The sequence below is a fragment of the Macaca thibetana genome, chromosome 13 (genome assembly GCF_024542745.1).
Source record: "Macaca thibetana thibetana isolate TM-01 chromosome 13, ASM2454274v1, whole genome shotgun sequence".
NCBI lineage: Eukaryota > Metazoa > Chordata > Mammalia > Primates > Cercopithecidae > Macaca > Macaca thibetana.
Window position 1 is genome coordinate 32,892,263 of NC_065590.1, and position 22,256 is coordinate 32,914,518.

The 22,256-nt window shown below is 46.1% G+C and overlaps 3 protein-coding genes across 10 annotated transcripts in view; 2 read left to right on the forward strand and 1 right to left on the reverse strand.

Annotated features, from left to right (window-relative positions):
- Nucleotides 1-8,213, forward strand: part of MOB1A (MOB kinase activator 1A) — a 29,263-nt gene extending 21,050 nt beyond the window's left edge. For all 3 annotated transcript variants that reach the window (XM_050754530.1, XM_050754531.1, XM_050754533.1), the window contains exons 5-6: nt 918-1,081; nt 4,169-8,213. In XM_050754530.1, coding sequence (XP_050610487.1) covers nt 918-1,081; nt 4,169-4,246 — 242 coding nt within the window. In that variant the 3' untranslated portion in view covers nt 4,247-8,213. The remainder of the gene's footprint in view (nt 1-917; nt 1,082-4,168) is intronic.
- INO80B (INO80 complex subunit B) overlaps nt 1-20,704 on the reverse strand; it is a 327,102-nt gene extending 306,398 nt beyond the window's left edge. Inside the window, exon 1 of the mRNA XM_050754492.1 lies at nt 20,695-20,704. The gene's annotated coding sequence lies outside the window, so the exon portion shown is untranslated. The remainder of the gene's footprint in view (nt 1-20,694) is intronic.
- Nucleotides 1-22,256, forward strand: part of BOLA3 (bolA family member 3) — a 188,907-nt gene that overhangs the window by 161,925 nt on the left and 4,726 nt on the right. For 2 of the 6 annotated variants that reach the window (XM_050754565.1, XM_050754567.1), the window contains exons 2-4: nt 13,927-14,011; nt 16,513-16,627; nt 20,056-20,144. In XM_050754565.1, coding sequence (XP_050610522.1) covers nt 13,958-14,011; nt 16,513-16,627; nt 20,056-20,144 — 258 coding nt within the window. In that variant the 5' untranslated portion in view covers nt 13,927-13,957. The remainder of the gene's footprint in view (nt 1-13,926; nt 14,012-16,512; nt 16,628-20,055; nt 20,145-22,256) is intronic. The other 4 variants (XM_050754568.1, XM_050754569.1, XM_050754570.1 and 1 more) reach the window with 3 other exon arrangements.

The following is a 22,256-nucleotide window of genomic DNA, read 5'->3' on the forward strand; positions in this document are numbered from 1 at the left end:
AAACACAAAAACAAAACAAAACCAACTAAAACTGCAGGATTTTTGAACTTTGATTCAGCAGCATCTTACATAATTTGATACCTGTGCCTAAGGCAGTCAGAAAAAAGTGGGTACTTTGTGAGGATTTGGGTTTGGGTTTTCACTTCCTTGGCTTTAAAAAATATATACAGGCCGGGCGCGGTGGCTCAAGCCTGTAATCCCAGCGCTTTGGGAGGCCGAGACAGGCGGATCATGAGGTCAGGAAATTGAGACCATCCTGGCTAACACGGTGAAACCCCGTCTCTACTGAAAAAAAATACAAAAAAACTAGCCGGGCGTGGTGGCGGGCGCCTGTAGTCCCAGGTACTCAGGAGGCTGAGGCAGGAGAATGGTGTAAACCCGGGAGGCGGAGCCTGCAGTGAGCTGAGATCCGGCTGCTGCACTCCAGCCTGGGCGACAGAGCGAGACTCCGTCTCAAAAAAAAAAAATAAATAAAAATAAAAATAAAAAATATATACGGAGGTAGGTTCATGTGTATTTATGAATGTGTGTGTTTATGTGTTGCAGGTGCTCATGGCAGTGTGTAAACTTTCTGCCGTTAGGCTGGGCATGCCTGTAATCCTAGCACTTTAAGAGTCTGAGGCAGGCAGATTGCTTGAGCTCAGGAGTTCAAGACCAGCCTGGGCAACATGGCGAAACCCCATCTCTACAAAAAATACAAAAAATTAGCTGGGTGTGGTGGCGTGTACCTGTAGTTCAGGTTGCTTGGGGGCCCAAGGTGGGAGGATCACTTGAGCCCAGGAGGTCGAGGCTGCAGTGAGCTGAGATTGCACCACTGCACTCCAGCCTGAGTGACAAAGTGAGACCCTGTCACAAACAACTTTCTACTGTTAAATTAGATAACAGACTAATTGTTTCATACGTGTATTTAATTGCAGGTGTCCCATTTCCCAAAAACTTTATGTCTGTGGCAAAGACTATTCTAAAGCGTCTGTTCAGGGTTTATGCCCATATTTATCACCAGCACTTTGATTCTGTGATGCAGCTGCAAGAGGAGGCCCACCTCAACACCTCCTTTAAGCACTTTATTTTCTTTGTTCAGGTAAGTTGATCCATGTCAATTTCTGTGTCTTGTGACTTGGACTTACTTGGATTGGGAACTTCAACAAAGAGCAGTGTGTCCTATTTGTAGATGTAGAGCCAATTATAGGCAAGCTTCTCTTTTCTGTTTTGTTCTCTTTTCCACATTGTTTATTTTATTGATGTATGTAGCAGTATAAAAAGGTATCACCCCCATTTGGGCCTTCTGCCTCTGGCCTCCCTAGGTCTGTGGTTAGGATTATCCATTCAGGGTTGTGGCCTGTTGCTTTATGGACCCTTAGTCAGAATTGGAACCTTTTTTTTTTTTTTTTTTTTTTTTTTTGAGACAGAGTTTCACTCTGTGGCCCAGGCTAGAATGCAGTGGCATGATCTCGGCTCACTGCAACCTCCGCCTCCTGGGTTCAAGTGATTCTCCTGCCTCAGCCTCCCGAATAGCTGTGATTACAGGTGTCCACCACTACCCCCAACTAATTTTTGTATTTTTAGTAGAGACGGGATTTCCCATGTTGGCCAGGCTGGTCTCGAACTTCTGGCCTCAGGTGATCCACCCTCCTCAGCCTCCCAAAGTGCTGGAATTACAGGCCTGAGCCACAGCACCTGGCCAGAATTTGAACTTTAAAAAATCAAAATAGCCGGGCGCGGTGGCTCAAGCCTGTAATCCCAGCACTTTGGGAGGCCGAGGCGGGCGGATCACAAGGTCAGGAGATCGAGACCACAGTGAAACCCCGTCTCTACTAAAAAATACAAAAAATTAGCCGGGTGCCGTGGCGGGCGCCTGTAGTCCCAGCTACTCAGGAGGCTGAGGCAGGAGAATGGCGGGAACCCGGGAGGCGGAGCTTGCAGTGAGCCGAGATCGCGCCACTGCACTCCAGCCTGGGCAACAGCGTGAGACTCCGTCTCAAAAAAAAAAAAAAAAAAAAAAAAAAAATCAAAATAATTCACATTATTTGAAAAAGATATCAAAGAATTGATATGCCTTTAGCCTAACTTTAGAGATACATACACTTTTGCATATTGAGTTACATACACATGTCTGTCTAGATATTTTATGAAAAAACCTGGTAGCTTTATAGTAGATATTGTGTATTATAGTTCTGTGTACTGTACCATGCTCTTCCTGATCTTCCTTCTCAGATTGTTGCATAAAAGGTCTACTGCCCCTTTATCAGAAATTCAGTTTGTAGTTTTCAGGTAGTTTTTTTTTTGTTTTGTTTTTTGTTTTTTTTGAGACAGAGTCTCGCTCTGTCGCCCAGACTGGAGTACGGTAGCACTATCTCGGCTAACTGCAACCTTTGCCTCCTGGGTTCAAGCAGTTCTCCTGCCTCAGCCTCCTAAGTAGCTTGGATTAGAGGCGCCTGCCACCACGCCCGACTAATTTTTCTATTTTTACTAGAGATGGTTTCACCATGTTGGCCGGGCTGGTCTCGAACTCCTGACCTCAAGTGATCTCACCCACCTCATCCTCCCAAAGTGCTGGGATTACAGGCGTGAGCCACCACACCCAGCCTCTTTCAAGTAATTTTTATGTAAATTTAAATATGTATACAGTTTTGATTTCAATGTTTAACACAGTGAGGATCATACTGATACCTAGAGTTGCTTCTTTAATAAGCCTCCCATTGTAAGAATATAGGAAAAAACAAACTCGCTTTTTCCTACTATACTCTCACCACACAGAATGCTTCTGTGACCAAACATGGGGACTGTCTCTCACACACCAAGCAAGTGATCATTTCTACAGTGGACACCAGATGAATGTCCTATAATACGATTCAATTCTGATAATGTCTATCTGGAGGTAGCATCAGATCCTACAAGTTTGAGAGCTCAGTCCCACAAGACTGCCTCCCAACCTGGGATATCAGTCAAAAGTAATACATTGTCAACTATACCTCTGACTATAAACCAGGGTTCCCACAACCCTGTCCTTGGGTTTGATTAGCTTGCTAGAGCAGCTTATAGAACTCAGGGAAATACTTATCTCTACCCATTTATTATGAAAGATGCTAACAAAAGATACAGATGAACAGCTAGATGGAAGAGATGTGTAGGGCCAGAGGAGAAGGGGCTTCCATACTCTCTCCAGGCATGCCATGCTCCAGGAACCTCCATGTGTTCAGCTATCCGGAAGCTCTCCTGAGCCCTGTTTTTTTGTGTTTTTATGGAGGCTTCATTACTTGCCCATGATTGATTAAATAATTGGCCATTGATGATCAACTCAACCTTCAGCCAGCCCTTTCCCCTCCCCGGAGGTTGTGATCTGGAAAGGGCAGAGGGCTGGCTGAAGGTTGACCAGTTCCCATTCTGAAGCTTTATAGGAGCCTCCAGCCACCAGTCATCTCATTAGCACACAAGATAATCTTAGCACTCTGGTGATTCCGACAAGGGTTTTGGGAGCTGTGCGTCAAGAAACGGAGGAAGACCAATACTTACATCACAATATCATAACTATATTTTTATTTATTTATTTATTTTTTGAGATGGAGTCTCGCTCTGTCACCCAGGCTGGAGTGCAGTGGCTGGATCTCAGCTCACTGCAAGCTCCGCCTCCCGGGTTTACACCATTCTGCCTTAGCCTCCTGAGTAGCTGGGACCACAGGTGCCCGCCACCATGCCCAGCTAGTTTTTTTTTTTTTTTTTAGTAGAGACGGGGTTTCACAGCGTTAGCCAGGATGGTCTTGATCTCTGACCTCGTGATCCGCCCGTCTCGGCCTCCCAAAGTACTGGGATTACAGGCGTGAGCCACCACGCCCAGCCCATAACTATATTTTTAAAAAGAGAGGGCTGGGCGTGGTGGCTCACCCCTGTAATCCTAGCACTTTGGGATTTGGGATGCCAAGGTGGGCGGATCACTTGAGGCCAAAGTTCAATACCAGCCTTGGCAACATAGACCACATCTGTACAAAAAAGAGAAAAAAAAAAGGAAAAGAAAAAGAGAATAAATGCCCATTTTAAAATGTTCACAGAGGTTATTTCATCATTCTTTTGGACTTCAGAAAACTAGAGTTGGGAATTCCTTCTCCAAAAGACATTTACAGAGTTTCAGTTTTAGATCCATTTTTAATTGTTATTTTTCTTCTCTTTTTAGGAGTTTAATCTGATTGATAGGCGTGAGCTGGCACCTCTTCAAGAATTAATAGAGAAACTTGGATCAAAAGACAGATAAATGTTTCTTCTAGAACACAGTTACCCTCTTGCTTCATCTATTGCTAGAACTATCTCATTGCTATCTGTTATAGACTAGTGATATAGACGTTAAGAAAACAGGATAAAAAGATACCCATTGTCTGTGTCTACTGATAAGATTATCCCAAAGGTAGGTTGGCGTGATAGTTTCCGAGTAAGACCTTAAGGACACAGCCAAATCTTAAGTACTGTGTGACCACTCCTGTTATTATCACAGTCATACTTGGTTGTAATATGTGATGGTTAACCTGTAGCTTATAAATTTACTTCTTATTCTTTTACTCGTTTACTCAGTCATTTCTTTACAAGAAAATGATTGAATCTGTTTCAGGTGACAGCATAATGGACATGAAGAATTTCCATCAATAATTTATGAATGAGTTTCCAGAACAAATTTCTTAATAACATAATCAGATTGGTTTTATTCTTTTATTTTACAAATAAAAAATGTATTTTTCAGTATCCTTGAGATTTAGAACATCTGTGTCACTTCAGATAACATTTTAGTTACAAGTTTGTATGGTAGTGTTTTTATAGGTAAGATACGTATATTTTTTCAAAATTCATGATTGCAGTTTAAATCATATGACATGTGTGGGTGGGAGCAACCAAAGTTATTTTTACAGGGACTTTATTTTTTGATCTTTATTTGAGATTGTTTTCATATCTATCTAAATTATTAGGAGTGTGTGTATCAGAAGTAATTTTTTAATGTCTTCTAAGGATAGACCAGGCTTTTAGTCTAAAAAGCTTTATTCAGATAGTAGCTTTTGGCTGAGAAAAGGAATCCAAAATATTACAAGAAATTTAGGTCTCAAAACCACTATTTTTATTATTTCATTATTTTTCAGAGGCCTTGAAATTCTGGATAAGAGAATGGAGAAAAATACTCAGAGTACTTGATTATTTTATTTCATTTTATTAAAAAATTACTTCTATGTTTTTATTGTCTTGAGCCTTAGTTAAGAGTAGTGTAGAAATGCATGAACTTCATCCTAATAAGGATAAAACTTAAGGAAAACCACAATAAACCATGAAGGTATATACATCTTATAACACACAAAGTTTTGGTGTGCTACCTATTCTTGAGAGAGTGAGTGAGTGTATGTGTTTAAAGGAAACAAAATGGGAGAAATAAGTTTTAAAAAAATCCTCATTCTGTTAATATTCAAAAGATGGACTGAGCTCCCACTTGGTTTTTATCTTGTTTTAATTGTTTTTGTATCAAAACTTGAAATTCCTCTATTTCTATTGGGATATAAAAACCTTCCCCTTTAGTGAAGAAAACGTTTATTTTTTATTTGGTTCCTAGAATTTAGTAAACTCTAGCTGTCTATTTAAAATGTACTGAAGCACAAGTATTATACTGGAAGACTTGCCAAACTGGCAAAGCTTTAAGTTCATCAGCATTCTATGTGGTTCAGAGCTGTGATTTTTGCAAAGTATTTTACCAACCTCCTTGATGGCTTTGATAAAGATTAGATTTGATGTTTTTTTTTTAATTTATTTTTCTTACTCCACTAAACTATAAAGAAAATACTTACTTAGAAACTCCATTTTAAATAATCATTTTCTAGACATTCTTAAAGGTATACAGAATTTTAAAGAAAACATTTAATCTGATTTAGGTAGCATCCATATATCATTGAGGAATTAAAGTATGGGACAGTCATTATGAAAAAAAAAAAAAAAAGAAAAGCCCTCTATTAGACATTCCACAATCCATGTTTTAAGCTTATCCAAAGGTGCAAATGTCAGCCATTCTGTATGTTCATGTTGATCATTTGTGAACAAGAGAGCAGGTTTCTAGATGTCACTTAGGATGTGAACTGCCTCTCGACTTTAAACCCTGTTGGCTTTACTTTTTTAAGTCCACAAGTGATGAAACTAGTTTCTCAGGTAGGCTTGTACTTTACTCATTATTTCTAGTATTTCAAATATTCTCAAACAAAAGAGTTATCACTTTTCTCCATTTATTTTCAGTCTTATGGAAATGTTCCCTCTCTTCACCACTAAGCTCTAAAGCAAATGAAAGACGATCACATGTCAGGACAGTAGTAAAGGCAGCTTATAAATGGGACATAAATCAGATGTGTTGGTATTTTGAGACTCAGACTGTCCTTTTTTAAAATAAAAACAAAAACATTACCAGGTTCCCAAGCCAATCTGGCTTAACCAACAGTGTACCGAAATACTAGTGTTTACCTCCAAGGCTAGGGAGCCAAGGGGAGGAGGAGAATTGGAGGAAGGGGAGATAATGGGAAGAGGATGGTGCCTTCCGGAGTTGGCTAGAGGGCCAACCTTTGATAACAGTTTGACGAAATCAATTTTTTTGTTTGTTTTTTTGTTTTTTGAGACAGAGTCTCACTGTGTCACCCAGGCTGGAGTGCAGTGCCAGGATCTCAGCTTCCTCCAAGCTCCGCCTCCCGGGTTCACACCATTCTCCTGCCCCAGCTTCCCTAGTAGCTGGAACTACAGGTGCCCGCCACCACGCCCAGCTAATTTTTTGTATTTTTAGTCAAGCCCAGCTAATTTTTTGTATTTTTAGTAGAGATGGGGTTTCACCGTGTTAGCCAGGATGGTCTCCATCTCCTGACCTTGCAATCCACCCGCCTCAGCCTCCCAAAGTTCTGGGATTACAGGCGTCAGCCACCGTGCCAGGCCTATAGAAATCAATCTTTTTGACTCTTCTTACTTTTATCTCCCCACGTCCAAGGTTTGCCTGTTCCGTAACACTCACTCCCTTCCCCCTTGCTAATCAGAAGCCATCTCCTCTCAGTGTCTGATCTCTGCTCTTCATACATGATTACAGTTACGGGGTAGAGAGTGCTTGCTAAATTATGCAGTTAATCCTATGGTGCTTTAATTTTCAGGCCTTCAAAAAACACTTGGACAGTGATGTGCAGATTTTTAAACAGTTGAACTTCCTTGTACTACAGTTTTTGTATTAACAGCCAAATTTGTCTTTCATTCTTCAGATTGTGAATAAAGTGATTTTTACAGGGCTTCCAGCAAAGTATTTCCTTTCATCTAAGGCTTATAGAACCCTAGCTCATATAGCTGCTTACATGAGAAATGCGAAATCTGTATTCACCATGACTTTAGTAACAAAGGTAAAGTTTTTTAGTAGTGCCAAGGCAAGAGGAACAATCTTGGTGGTAATACTAAGTTTTGTCAATATTGTGGTTTCCTGATTGTATTGTTGGCTTTCTCTCTGAGCATTGAGGTTATACTAGAAGTAGAGCTGCTCAAACATAATATCATTACCTCATAAGCATTAACAAATCAGGCCCAAAGAGTATAAGTCCTAGAAATTTGTTTTTAAGCAGCCCTAGTCATGGTGCTGGTGCTACTGCCTTGTTTTAGGAGCCTGCCTCCTGTCAGTATGAAACCCTCACCTGAAAAATGACAACCTGGACACCAAACACTGAGCACCTTCAACAGGCACATTATTTTCCCCGGGATCAGTAAGGGGATTTGGTTTCTACTATTGTAAAATTCTGAAAAGAGGTAAAGTAGTAGTCCTTTAGTCATCCTATTTTTGCTTTCAATTTTGATATTTCAGACTGTAAAAGGCCTTGGGGGATGATAGTACATGTGGTAGCAGTAATTTTTTTTGAAGCAACTGCACTGACATTCATTTGGGTTTTCTCTCATTATCAGATTCTATTCCAAACAAGTATTCTGTAGATCCAAATGGATTACCAGTGTGCTATAGACTTCTTATTATAGAACAGCATTCTATTCTACATCAAAAATAGTTTTTGTAAGTTAGTTTTGGTTACCACCTAAAATATTTTTAAATGTTCTTTACATAAAAATTTATGTTGTGTTTTAAAATCCTTAGGGGCTTTATCTATTTTTCTAAGTCAGTTAACTGTACTTTTAAAAAAAGTATTTTGTATCTACTTTTGTAACTTCGTCAGAATAAAATATATTGAAAGCAAGAAATGACTGATTAAAGTATGTATATCAACACACACTTCTATTTAAATATAGAAACTTGAGAGTTTTGCAGGTTCTGTGGATTTTTGAGTACAGCTTAAATTTGGAAAGTTATCTTTGCATATTATTTAGTAGCTAACATGTTTTCTTAGCCCTTAAAAAAGGAAGTTCCTAAATGAACTAAGTATCATACTACTAGGACCCAACCCCTAAGAAACAAACTATTCCTCTGATAGTGGCTAAAACCCATCCCAAACAAAAATACGTGGTCTCCTTCCTGCCATGTGAATCAGGCTCCAGATCTCTTGTACATTCCTGGTTGTGACATAGTAGAGTTAAAATTAAAAACTTAATGAATGTGGCTAAATAGTACAAGTTAACACTGATTTTATTTTTTTGAGATCGGGTCTCTGTTGCCCAGGTTGGAGTGCAGTGGCACAATCTTGGCTCACTGCAACCTCCACCTCCTAGGTTCAAGTGATCCTCCTGTCTCAGCCTCCCGAGTAGCTGGGAAAACAGGCACGCACCATCATGCCCGGCTAATTTTTTATAATTTTTGTAAAGATGGGGTTTTGCCATATTGCCTAGGCTGGTCTCGAACTCCTGAGTTCAAGTAAGCTGCCTGCCCTGGCCCCAAAGTGCTGGGATTACAGGCATGAGCCACCACACCTGGCCTAGTTAATACTAATTTTGTATAAGCTATGGGTAAACTAGCAGTTTTGGATTTCTTTTGACATTTTCAGTAGGCTTAAAATCATCACAAAAATGATAAGTTTGTAAGGGTATCTAATGGCTGTTTCAAACTTTATAAAATAATAGAATAACTCAGATAATCTTTGGGAGAGCCAGACTCTGGGTTTGAACCTGCACAGTCAGAAACAATGTCCAAACTATGCCATGGAGCATCTCTGACAAATACCCCATTGATGTCCCCACTAGGTATGGACATTACAGCCTGCACTATCCCTACTTAGGTGCAGACACTATCCTGCACCATTATCACTGGCCACTAGATGCCAGTCTCTGCCACAGCACCTCAAAAGCTAGCTACCTTTTTAGCTTTTTACTGGAGTCCTTTAGTAGGTTATCTCATTTAATTCATAAAGCAACCTGGAGAAAGTGATTGCAAGTAAGAGGTATGCCAGAAATATTTCAGTATTCTTTAGACCATGCCACATAAGCTCAGACAAGTTCAAATAGCTAGTATATAGCAAGTCTTTGGATTGCATTTGCAAAAATTCTGCATGCTCAGCAGTGCTAGGAAGCTCTCTAAAATAAAGTGATGGTGCAATGAAAAATCACCCCGGGGGGAGGGGGGAGGGATTGCATTGGGAGTTATACCTGATGTAAATGACGAGTTGATGGGTGCTGACGAGTTGATGGGTGCAGCACAGCAACATGGCACAAGTATACATATGTAACAAACCTGCACGTTATGCACATGTACCCTAGAACTTAAAGTATAATAATAATATAAAATAAAATAAAATAAGAAAAAAAAGAAAAATCATCCCAATGAGGTTAAAAAAGGAGATGCATCCAAAGAGTTCCTACCTAATGAATTTTCTGAGTTTCAGATGTATATATATGTATGAAAGCTATGAGTGATCATGGACCAATACAACTGAAGAGAACAAGAGAATCTCAAGGTCACAGCAAAAAAAGTAAGATGCAGAAAGGATTGACATTTCCTGGTACTAAATGCATTTCACTTGTTTTAATCATAAAGTAAAACTTATTTGCTTCTGTCAGAAAAGAAATACTGGAACTGTTGGAACTAATTTGGAAGCCCAAGATTGGTCAGATCATCCCGCAAATCCTTTTCTTTTTTTTTTTTTTTTTTTTTTTTTTTTTGAGACTTGGAGTCTCACGCTGTTGCCCAGGGTGGAGTGCAGTGGCGCGATCTCGGCTCACTGCAAGCTCCGCCTCCCGGGTTCCCGCCATTCTCCTGCCTCAGCCTCCTGAGTAGCTGGGACTACAGGCGCCCGCCACCGCGCCCGGCTAATTTTTTTTTGTATTTTTTAGTAGAGACGGGGTTTCACTGTGGTCTCGATCTCCTGACCTTGTGATCCGCCCGCCTCGGCCTCCCAAAGTGCTGGGATTACAGGCTTGAGCCACCGCGCCCGGCCCCGCAAATCCTTTTCTAGAAGAGTTCAGACTTAAACCTGTGGAGCGCAAATTGCTTATCCTCTCTCAGTTCTGTTCAGTAATCACAGTGCATGCACTTTTTGTCCCATATTGGGCTGTTAACAGATGACTCAAGGAAGGCTCTATCCTCATGGAGCTTATAAACCAGTGAGAACAGACACATACATAAATTCATAGTTGTAAAAGGCCACAAGTGCAACAAAAGTTACAGGTAAGTTGCGGGCTCTAAGCTTACTGTGAGGCAGTCAGAGGTGGCTCTTTGGAGAAGACAAGGCTTGAACCTTAAAAGATGGGCAACTGCATAACCAAACTTGTAGCATAGCTTATGCAGGGAGGTGCAAGTATAATATCAGTAGAGGGTAGATTTCAGTTGGACAGGCAGATAGTGGTTAAATCGTACAAAAGAATTTGGGAGTTTTGCCTGTAGGTAGGTGATGGGGAATCTGAAGGATTTCAAGTGGTAAATGTTTTCATTTTATTTCATTTTATTTATTTGAGACAAAGTCTCACTCTGTTGCCCAGGCTGGAGTGCAGTGGCTCAATCTCGGCTCACTGCAACCCCCGCCTCCCAGGTTCAAGTGATTCTCCTGCCTCAGCCTCCCGAGTAGCTGCGAGTAGAGGCATGCGCCACCATGCCTGGCTAGTTTTTGTATTTTCAGTAGAGATGGGGTTTCACCATGTTGGCCAGGGTGGTCTCGAACTCCTGACGGGTGATCCACCCGCCTCAGCCTCCCAAAGTGCTGGGATTACAGGCATGAACCACTATGCCCGACCTAAATGTTTTCATTTCAGATGGCTCTGACAGCCTAGGGGAAACTGAGGATAAGAGGGGGAGAATGGGGCAGAGAGCAACTCAGAGTAACAGATAGTATGGACAATTGTTAAATTATGGGGAAGAGGAAGGTTAGAGATAAGCAAAAGTACCTTTTTTTTTTTTTTTTTGGAGACAAAAAACTGGTAGGCCACCGCAGCCAGCTAATGGTTTGTATTTTTAGTAGAGACGGGGTTTTGCCACGTTGGCCAGGCTGTTCTCGAACTTCTGACCTCGGGTGATCCGCACGCCTCGACCTCCCAAAGTGCTTGGATTACAGGTGTGAGCCATCTTGCCTGGCCAAAAGTACCATTTTAAATAAAAGGAGGAATTCTGCCAATACAAATCTGTGAGCTTGCCATGGGTCACTTGGTTACAAGTGACAAACCCATTAAACTGCCTATAGTGCCTATTTCCAGCATTGCTGGTTTCCAGCTGTACAAGCAAAGTCAAACATTTATTTGTTTCCTTTTATCTATTTTCTTCTTTGTCTTGCTTCATTTCCAAAGTAGCTCTCCCTGCATTGTTGCAAAGATGGTTGCCAGCAACTCCAGCCTTTCTACCAGCTTAGCAACATAGCGGAAAAAGATCAATGTCTGGGAACAACAGACACTGGGGAATACAAGACGGGGAAGGAGGAAGGGGGTAAGGGTTGAAACTACCTGTTGGGTACTATGCTCATTACCTGAAGGACAGATTCGTTCATACTCCCAACCTCAGCACCATGCAATATACCTCTGTAACAAGCCTGCATCATACCCCTGATTCTAAACTAGAAGTTGCAAAAGCTATATACCTCTGTAATAAGCCTGCATATATACCCCGATTCTAAACTACAAGTTGCAAAAGCAATATACCTCCGTAACAAGCCTGCATATATATCCCGATTCTAAAACAGAAGTTGCAAAAGAAAACGATCCATTTGGTTTTTTTCTTTGAGACAGAGTCACTCTGTCGCCCAGGCTAGAGTGCAATGGCGCCATCTTGGCTCACTGCAACCGCCGCCTCCCGGGTTCAAGCGATTCTCCTGCCTCGGCCTCCTGAGTAGCTGGGATTACAGGCATGCACCACCACGCCCGGCTAATTTTGTATTTTTAGTAGAGACGGGGTTTCACCATGTTGGTCAGGCTGGTCTCGAACTCCTGACCTCAGATGATCCACCTGCCTCGTCCTCCCAAAGTGCTGGGATTACAGGCTGAGTCACCATGCCCCGCCAGGATCCATTTCTTTAGTTCCAGAAAAGTCCCTCTACCAACTCTCATTGGTCTGGCTCAGATCATGGGGCCAACCCTAAGCCAATCTCTGATTAGCCAGACTTGGGTCCTGTTTCCATTCCTAGAGCTGGGGATGGGTGTGCCTCATCTAAACCATGCTATCTGAAGAGCAAGGGAATGGTTTACCACTACTACCCTGCTTGAGAAAAAAACATTTTTTGACAGTTTAAACTGCATCATTGACTGCAATGAAGAAAACTTAGAAGTTAGCAAATCATCTCTAAACATTTTAAAGGAATGAAGCAGAAAATGTAAGACAGGCTAGTAATTGATCCAAAGGAGAAATTCTGAAGGCCAGAAGATAGGAGTCAGCTAATACTGTAATAAATAATTTAGATAATATCCATATAGAACAACTGTAGGTCCAATCCATCCGAGTGCAACGCTGAAGGGACGTATTGATTGCATAGGCCAGAATGTTGGCAAAAAGCTGATAAATCCTGCAGGGTGCCACCTGACCACGTGCTGCAAACAAATAACAGCTATAGAGAGGAGAGGCTTGGTTCAATTTCGGTCTTGACTGGTCTGAAGACTCCAGAGGCGGGACGAATTTGCGGACAGTTCTACCCCATCCCACATGGCGTCAGCTTCCCTTCCATTCTCATGACTCCATGGTCCATGGCTCCAACCTGGGCCTCTGTTAGGCTGTGTCCTGTGGCACCTTAAACTCAGGCAAATTAAAAACTGTTCGTGGACTCTACTCTGCTCCCACCTAACCCTCCATCCAAGTCATTGTCCAAGCCAGAAACGGGAGTCATCTCAGATACCTTTCCCACCCTCACCCCACATGCAATCGCTGGATTCCATTCACCTCCTAAGTGTCTCAGTTCATTCTTCCATCCCTCCCGCCACTGGTTTAGTTAGGCACCTCCATTCTCACCTGGACCATCGCTGTAGCCTCGGAGCTTCTGACTGTGTCTCTGGTTGCAGCCCCTACACGCCCTCCTCACAGGAGCAGAGCGATCTTTCTAAACTGCGAAATCAAATCCTTCCAGCACCTGGAGCGAAGGCCAAGCTCCTCAGCTTAGAAGCTAGGCTGCCAGCATGTGGAGTGGGAATGGAAAAGTACATCGGGGCACGAGGGGTATTCGGATGAGGGAAGGCCAGTATCGGTCGCTGAGACCTTAGAGTGTTTCCGAGCTGAGGAGGAAGATATTCACGCGGGCAAGGGGACCCCATCCGTGAAACAGGCCCTGGGGAGGCTGAAGGAGCGCGGCGCGAGCGAAGGCAGAGGGCGGGGCCCCGAGGCCGGCAGGCGCTGCAGTGTCGGGGGTGGCGAGTCAGCCAGGGCCAGGGGAGGCCTGGGCTGGGCCGAGAGGCCGGCAGCCTCCGGGGGCGGAGCCAGGCGACAGGAGGCCTCTGGGGCGGGGCCTTGAGGACTGGGGCGGGGCCTGGAGGCTGATGGCCTCCGGGCGGCAGGGGGCAGCCTCTCCCAAGGCGGCGGCTCTCGGTTCCCTGCTCCGCGTCTTTCGGGCATACAGTGACCTCGGGCGGCGGGTGGCGTCGGCCGGGCATGGCGGCATGGAGCCCGGCCGCGGCAGCGCCTCTGCTTCGCAGGATCCGCGGGGTGAGCGCGGGCAGGGTCGGGGCTGCTCTCCCCGCGACGGGAGCTGCGGAGGGACCGCGGGTCCGGCGGCTGTCGGGGCTTGAGGAACAGCTCCCGGAGGGCGCGCGCAGCACCTGCAATGGGGGGCTCCTCTTCCTTTCTCTCATTCATTCATTCTTTCGTTCATTCATTCACTCAGCGATAACGGCATTCGAATTTCAAGCTCCAGCGCGCTCTGGGGGAGCTCCCGAGCTGGGTGGAGGTTGAAGGTCAGGCGGACGAACACATGAACAGTCATAGTACAGCGGGCAAAAGATTGATTTACGGAGCAGAAGAGAGGAGTCATAGCCCCAGAGTCAAGGCGTGGGTGCGGGGGACTGCAGCGGGGCCGGGGCCTTGGGAAGGTCGACTGGGCCTCTGACCTTGATCCTCCTCCAAATCCCACACTACCGGAGCAGAACCCAAGCAGGGGGCACTTCCCACGCGCTGTCCTAATCTCTCCCCGTTTCTGATCCATCCTTTGCTTCAGCTCATACCCTTCTTTCTCTTTCCTTTCATTTTCCTTCTCCCCTGGTTCTGAACCTGCTTCTCCTGTGCATGAAAAGAAGTTCTTCCACTGCGGTGACTTTCAGCATGGACAGTGATCATCTGGGGATGTCAGTTGATTGTTCCACTAAAGGCCGCTGCCCACAGATCCACTAAGATAAAAGGCTTCTCCCAAGGATTCTGCAACGCTCACCACTCTCACCCCTTAGTAGCTGCCGATTCTGCCTGCCATCTGGTTACTCTCCGCCTTTACCCCCAAGATTGTGCCCCCAGAAGCAGCTCCATCCCACCCTCACTCCCAGCAATCCTGCCCAGCATCTGAACATCAAGTTTCTGTCCCTCCATACAGACCATCACACTCTGGGCCTTTCTCCCGTCCTGCATTTCTGTCCCTAATTGAATAGTTCTTCCCCTGCTCATTCATTCATCCGGCACCAAGTGCCTCTGAGAGCCTGCCCTGGGGTCAGCTCTGGGATGCTGCCGGACTCATTTCTGGCCTGTAAGACCAGTGGTGAGAGAGCCAGTGCACAGCTCATTTTAAAGGAGTGGTGCTCTGAGATTCTGTGACACAGGACCCTGCTCTGAGCTTTCAGGAAGGACTGAGGGGTAGAGGGGTGGGACCTTCAGCACCAGCACCCATGAACGGCCCTGGTGTCCTCCAACCTGTCATCTACATCTAGTCAAGGACCAGTGCCCGGTGCTTCCGTCATTGTAATGCCTCTTACTTGGGCATCTCTCCTGACTCGCTCCTGAAGGCACTGTTTCCTGCAGGTTACTTTGGTACCATGAGACTGGGTTCCATCACCTGGAGTCCCATCTCCTGTCTGATACAGTCCACAATATTTAGCCTGGCATTCAAGGCCTGCCACACTCCATTCCCAGTTTGCCTTTTCAGCATGCACTCAGCCCAGCCAAGTGACTGCCGACCTGCTTTTCTGCTCCTTCACTACTAAATGTTGAGATGTGTTCCATCAGAAACACGGGCTCCCCTGGCCAGGCGCGGTGGCTCACGCCTGTAATCCTAGCATTTTGGGAGGTTGAGGTGGGTGGATAACCTGAGGTCAGGGGTTCGAGACCAGCCAGGCCAACATGGTGAAACCTTGTCTCTATTAAAAATTCAAAAATTTGCCTAGCATGATGGTGGGTGCCTGGAATCCCAGCTATTCAGGAGGCTGGGGCAGGAAAATCACTTGAACCTGGGAGGTGGAGGTTGCAGTGAGCTGAGATCGTGCCACTGCACTCCAGCCTGGGTAACAGAGCAAAACTCTGTCTCCAAAAAAAACACAACCATAGGTTCCCCATGGTAGCCATTGGGGAAGGGGTGTTGTTGCCAGTGGTAAACAACCTACAGATGTTCCTTCTTCAGGTTCTTTCACAGAATTCTGACTTTGCTCCCCAGTGAGAAGGAGTGCATGATGAAGAATAGCTGGCTAATTGAGCAGTGGGCTGTGAGGTCACATCCCACTGGGGAGGGCGAGACATGTTAATCAGGCCTAAAGGTGATGGGAGTGTGGAATTTGGCCCCACCATCCAGGGCAGTAGATGCTGAATGACCTAGTGGATCTGAGGCAGGTTGTCTAGCTTTTCTGGCTCTATCTTCTTAACGAATTCTACCTTGGGCACATTACTGTGTGCCTCAGTTTCCTTACCTATAAAACTATCGGCATAATAGTGTCACACGACATTATCATGAGGAATCAAACATCTCTTGAATTAGGTTTGGGGCCTCTTGTCTCTGGAGTCAAATTGAGTTATTAACAATCATCCTCTCCCCGCCAATAAAAGTTTATTCTGTGTTCCGGGGCACTTACATGGACTCCTGATACCACAGAGCCCCTCTGACATAACCCATGGCTATGCTGGCGAGGGCTCAGGGGCCTGCCTTGCAGGGGAATGGCAGGCAGCCCTGCACAGTGGCCCAGCTCGGGGCAGCAGCATCTTCCTTTGCCCTGACCTTCCTCTCTGTTCTGTGGCAGCTTCCACTTCACCATCGGATGTTTGCCACCCAGACTGAGGGGGAGCTCAGAGTGACCCAAATTCTCAAAGAAAAGTTCCCACGAGCTACAGCTATAGAAGTCACTGACATTTCAGGTAAGGTTTCTCTCATTCTTCCCACGGCACTTTGATAAGATTTTGCCCTTTGGAAGGACAGAGGGTCAGGGGCTTGGAGGAGGGGGCTTGCTGCTGGTGAGTGGCTTCTCAAGATGTGTTGCTGCTGGACAGATGGAGCTCGGCTGCCCCCACCTCATGGGATGGCAGTCAGGATTCAGAAACATCAGAGGGAAACTGAGGACAAGGCGCAGTTGGGAGGACTCAAGGTTGCCAGCCTGGCTCAGCTCGGACAAGGTCCCTCTCTGTCACCCCAGAGCTCAGGTCCACAGTCTGTCATTTGACTTTGAATAGGTTTTGCTTTCATTTTCCCCCATTCTTCTGACGCCCTGGGATATCAGAGCTGGAGTGGACCCCAGAAAGGTTTTCTTCAGCTGCCTTACTTTCCCCAAGAAACGAGCCCAGAGAGGCCAAAGGAACCGCCCAGTTCCTCATAGGGAAGAGACAATGGAACTGGAACCAGAACTAGGACTCAGGGGAGACCCTGTCCTAAGGCCAGTTACCAGCCCCAGCCAAGCTCTGTCCTTCTCAGGTGGCCACTGGCATCTAGAAGTTCAGGCTGGCAGTGTGTTAGGAGCAGGCTGGAGAAGCAACTTCTGCACCCGCGGGATGGGGAAGATAGGCCCTTTATCCACACATACACACGCACATACACACAGAACGACCCGTGGCATGGGCCGCTGGATAGGCATCAGCCTGAATCTCTCCACACCCAGAAGCAGCCTTTGCCACTCAGCATTGCCACAAGGGCTCACTGACTTTACTGAGAACATAACATTTCCAAGGATTGGGGAGAAAGTTTAGAAAGTAGATTCTATTCTGGAAACTACAGGGAATAAACTGATCTAAAGATCTGCTGGGTTTGGGCACAGTGGCTCACGCCTATAATCCTAGCACTTTGGCAGGCTGAGGCAGGTGGATCACGAGGTCAGGAGTTCAAGACCAGCCTGGCCAACGTGGTGAAACCCCATCTCTACTAAAAATACAAAAATTAATCGGGCGTGGTGGTGCACACCTGTAGTCCCAGCTACTCAAGAGGCTGAGGCAGGAGACTTGCTTGAACCCAGGAGGCAGAGGTTGCAGTGAGCCAAGATTGTGCCACTGCACTCAGCCTGGGTGACAGAGTGAGACTGTGTCTCCAGAAAAAAAAAAAAAATCTGCTGGGGCTGGGCACAGTGGCTCATGTCTGTAATCCCAGCACTCTGGGAGGCTGAGGCAGGTGGATACCTGAGGTCAGGAGGTTGAGACCAGCCTGGCCAACATGGTGAAACCCCATCTCAACAGAAATACAAAAAAAAAAAAAAAAATTAGCCAGGCATGGTGGCAGACGCCTGTAATCCCAGCTACTTGGGAGGCTGAGGCAGGAGAATCGCTTGAACCCAGGAGGCAGAGGTTGCAGTGAGCTGAGATTGCACCACTGCACTCCAGCCTGGGGGACAAGAGCAAAACTCCGTCTCAAAAAAAAAAAAAAAAACGTGGCCGGGCACGGTGGCTCACGCCTGTAATCCTAGCACTTTGGGAGGCCGAGGCGGGCGGATCACAAGGTCAGGAGATCGAGACCACGGTGAAACCCTGTCTCTACTAAAAATACAAAAAATTAGCCGGGCGCGGTAGTGGGCGCCTGTAGTCCCAGCTACTCAGGAGGCTGAGGCAGGAGAATGGCGTGAACCCGGGAGGCGAAGCTCGCAGTGAGCCGAGATCGCGCCACTGTATTCCAGCCTGGGGGACACAGCGAGACTCCGTCTCAAAAAAAACAAAAACAAAAAACAAAAAAAAAAACCATCTGCTGGAATGGTACATCAGGTGAGGGCTTTGCAGGGGTCTTGGGACAATGCTGAGGCCTTGATGTTACCAGGTCCTGAACTTGCCCCAGGCCCAGGGCAGAGTTAAAGCTTGATCCAGCTCTGGCTCTGCGCAGTCCTGGACAGAGTGCAGAAGGGGACTTGAGGCTGAGAACCTGGGTTTAACCAAAACTTGGACTCTCTAACATTATAAGAGAAACAACAGGCCAGGCGTGGTGGCTCACACCTGTAATCCCAGTCCTTTGGGAGGCTGAGATAGGCAGATCACGAGGTCAGGAGATCGAGACCATCTTGGCTAACATGGTGAAACCCTGTCTCTACTAAAAATACAAAAAAAAAATTTAGCCGGGCATGGTGGCGGGCGCCTGTAATCCCAGCTACTCAGGAGGCTGAGGCAGGAGAATGGCATGAAGCCAGGAGGCAGAGGTTGCAGTGAGCCCAGATCGTGCCACTGCACTCCAACCTCGGTGACAGAGCAAGACTCCATCTCAAAAAAAAAAGAAGCAGAACGAAACCTGTGGAGTACAGTGCACCTCTCGTACAATGGCCTGGCTGTGTTAATCATGCAGGGGACATTTTCTTGCCCGTGTTATTTCATGCTAGAGCTATGTGTTTATCATCATTAATCAGCACCAGCTCTCCAACCAGGTGGAGGAAAGCTCAGGCAGGGGGTGGATGGTCCACCAAGCTCTGGCTCGAGGGCTTCACCAAAAAGTTCTCCCCCAAAACCCAGGATGAAACCCTGGATGCTGTGCTGTGGACCCAGCAGTGCTAGAGATAGCCACGAGCAGCTCCATGCATAGCATGTTTGCTGTGTCCCCGGCTCTCATGCTCCCCTGGTTCTTTCTTTTCTTTGGATAGTATTACACAGTTTTCAAATCAAATTGTGGTGTATTTTTGCCCTTCAAAAAAAATGATCGTCGGTCCTTTGGAAGGTGGAACACTGAAATTCCATCCTTCTCATCCTCTTCTGTGGTGTTTATTGGCCTCGTGAAAGGAAACACTCTCGGCCGGGCGCGGTGGCTCAAGCCTGTAATCCCAGCACTTTGGGAGGCCGAGGCGGGTGGATCACGAGGTCAGGAGATCGAGACTATCCTGGCTAACATGGTGAAACCCCGTCTCTACTAAAAATACAAAAAACTAGCCGGGCGTGGTGGCGGCGCCTGTAGTCCCAGCTACTTGGGAGGCTGAGGCAGGAGAATGGCGTGAACCCGGGAGGCGGAGCTTGCAGTGAGCCGAGATCACGCCTCTGCACTCCAGCCTGGGAGACACAGCGAGACTCCAGCTCAAAAAAAAAAAAAAAGGAAACACTCTCCACTCCCTAGGTTGTCCATGCTTTATGCCTTACCTTTCCTGCCCGCAAGTGATAACCCTGGGTGGTGCAGCTGCCTCGCAAAAGGAAGAGCACATTTTGGATTGTGGCAACCTGTCAGAAGGAGCATGTGGTCAGATTGGAAGCCATGATCTTTTCCTAATGGTCTTAGCAACTTTCCTTTGTGCTGAATGATAATATTCAGACCTTTGGATTGTACAGTACTTCGAGGACATATGGGATCATGGCTGCCATGACTTAATAATTGAAATGCTTTTGAATCGTGTTTATTTTAGGAGGTTGTGGGGCGATGTATGAAATTAAAATTGAATCAGAAGAATTTAAGGAGAAGAGAACTGTCCAGCAGCACCAGATGGTTAATCAGGTCAGTAGAGGCAACAGTGCCCCTTGCCACTGGCCTTCAGCCTCCAAAAGGGCCTGCCAAGCATGGATGGTGGTTTTTGCTATCAGTTGCAGGAAAGAATAATGCAGTACCACAGTCACGAAACAGGACTCAAGACCTGAGAAAAATAGAATCTGGGAGTATCTGCATTGTGGCAAATAGGAATTTTAGTCAAAATTGAAGCCAGGCCTCCCAATAGTGATTTCGTATGTCCTTGTATAATGCTACTAATGTTTACTGTTATTGTCACATATTGATGAGGATATCTAAACACAGACAGTGCTAAAAGATGCATGTTTTTGTAGATCTGAAGAGGGCTTTTTGGCCTCTCTTTGGGACCGCTTTACAGATGGGTGAGTTGGTGCATGGCATGAGTGAGAATGGCTACAGCTGCCCCAGACCCACTGACAGAACATTTGGGTTCTGGAACATCATGGTCAACCAGCCTAAGGCTCAGTTTAAATATTATCCATATTTATTTTAATTGGAACTTATAACAACTTTGACCCTTGTTCCTGTACCTATGACTTTGCCCCTCACTGGGTGTGTTTGGCATCATTCTGGAAGGTCTTGCCATTGTGAACTAGTGTTATTTTTGTAAAGCACAGCACTGGTAATGAGCATCTGTTCGGTGGCCTCTCATGCATCAAGTTCAGGTGTCCTAGACTGCTGTTCACGCGTTTCCCCCGCCCTTCTCTGTGTGCACCCTCCCAGCCGGCCTCTGCCTGCTGGTCTCTCTCTATCTGGGCATTTGCCCAGAATGGACCTCCTGCCTGGGTTGCCCTTCCTTCCGTCCTCCACTCAGCTCAAATGCTGCCTCCCCTCCCTCCCCAGCAGGGAATGAATGCCCTTCCCCCGCCCTCCCTGGCTCCCTTTTTTGGCTGTTGCTGGTTTCCGTTTGTGTCCTGAAAACTGACATTCCTGCTGTCTGACCCTGCAACCTGTCAGCCCTCTGTGGACCAGTGCCCTTTGGGACCCATCTTTGTGTTTCTCATGGAACCTAGCCCTCTGCAATGGATGTGACCCCTACAGCCCTAAGGCATGCTGGTGGTCTGCTGGGTGCTCCAATCACTGAGCCCTCCTGGAAACTCTTCCAGCCCCATGTGATCTCTGGGGTCAGAATCAAGGTAGAAGATGAGACAGGGAAGACCTGGCTGACCCAGATGATCCCCAACCCGTGGCACGTTGGGTTTTATTCTCAGATCTCTGTACAAGCCACCTGGTGAGACTGGACCCACGGGTGCTGGTAATTTGAGTGTGTCCCTTGGCCTGAAGCCACAGTTACAAGTGGCTAAGGAAGCAGATTCTGCAATTGGACTTCCCACTTTCAAATCTGGGCTTTGCTACTTTCTAGCCATGTGACCTTGAGCAAGTTTTTCAACCCTACCCTTTGCCTCAGTTTCCTAATTGAGAGTAACAGTGCTTGCTTCAAAGCGTTGCTGTGAGGATTCGTGATAAAGTACACATTGAGCACTGACAACAGTGCCCGACACAGAGTAAGCCTTTCATAAATGTGACCACCATCACCATCACTGTCATCTCCAACACTGGAAGGAAGCTGCAGCAGTCTGGGGTGGGGAAAGGCTGTGATTCCCACAGTTTGGGGGAGTGTCAGCTCACGGTCTTGGGATTAAAGTGTCCTCTGGTCCCCTACAGCAACATGTGCCTCTCCTCACACTTCCTGAGTAGACAGCCCAGCCACTGTCCTTCATTTCCCCTCGAAAGCAGGCTTAGTGCAGGGCGGGGCTGTGTCCCCCACACCTAACAAAGGACCTGGCACATGGAAGGAGCCCAGTCAGTATCTCTTGAGAGTTTGCAGACAGTGAGGAGAGTTGGCTTGTGTTTTCTTATTGGCTTACCCATAGAAATTAAATTTTAGTATCTCAAAGGCGCTCCGTTTTGGAGAACTCACATCCTGACATTGGGGCACTTGTAAAAATATATACTTTTTTTTTTTTTTTTTTTATTCCCATGGAGTCTCACTTTGTCACCCAGGCTGGAGTACAGTGGCGCTATCTTGGCTCACTGTAACCTCTGCCTCCTGGGTTCAAGCAATTCTCCTGCCTCAGCCTCCCAAGTAGCTGGGATTATAGG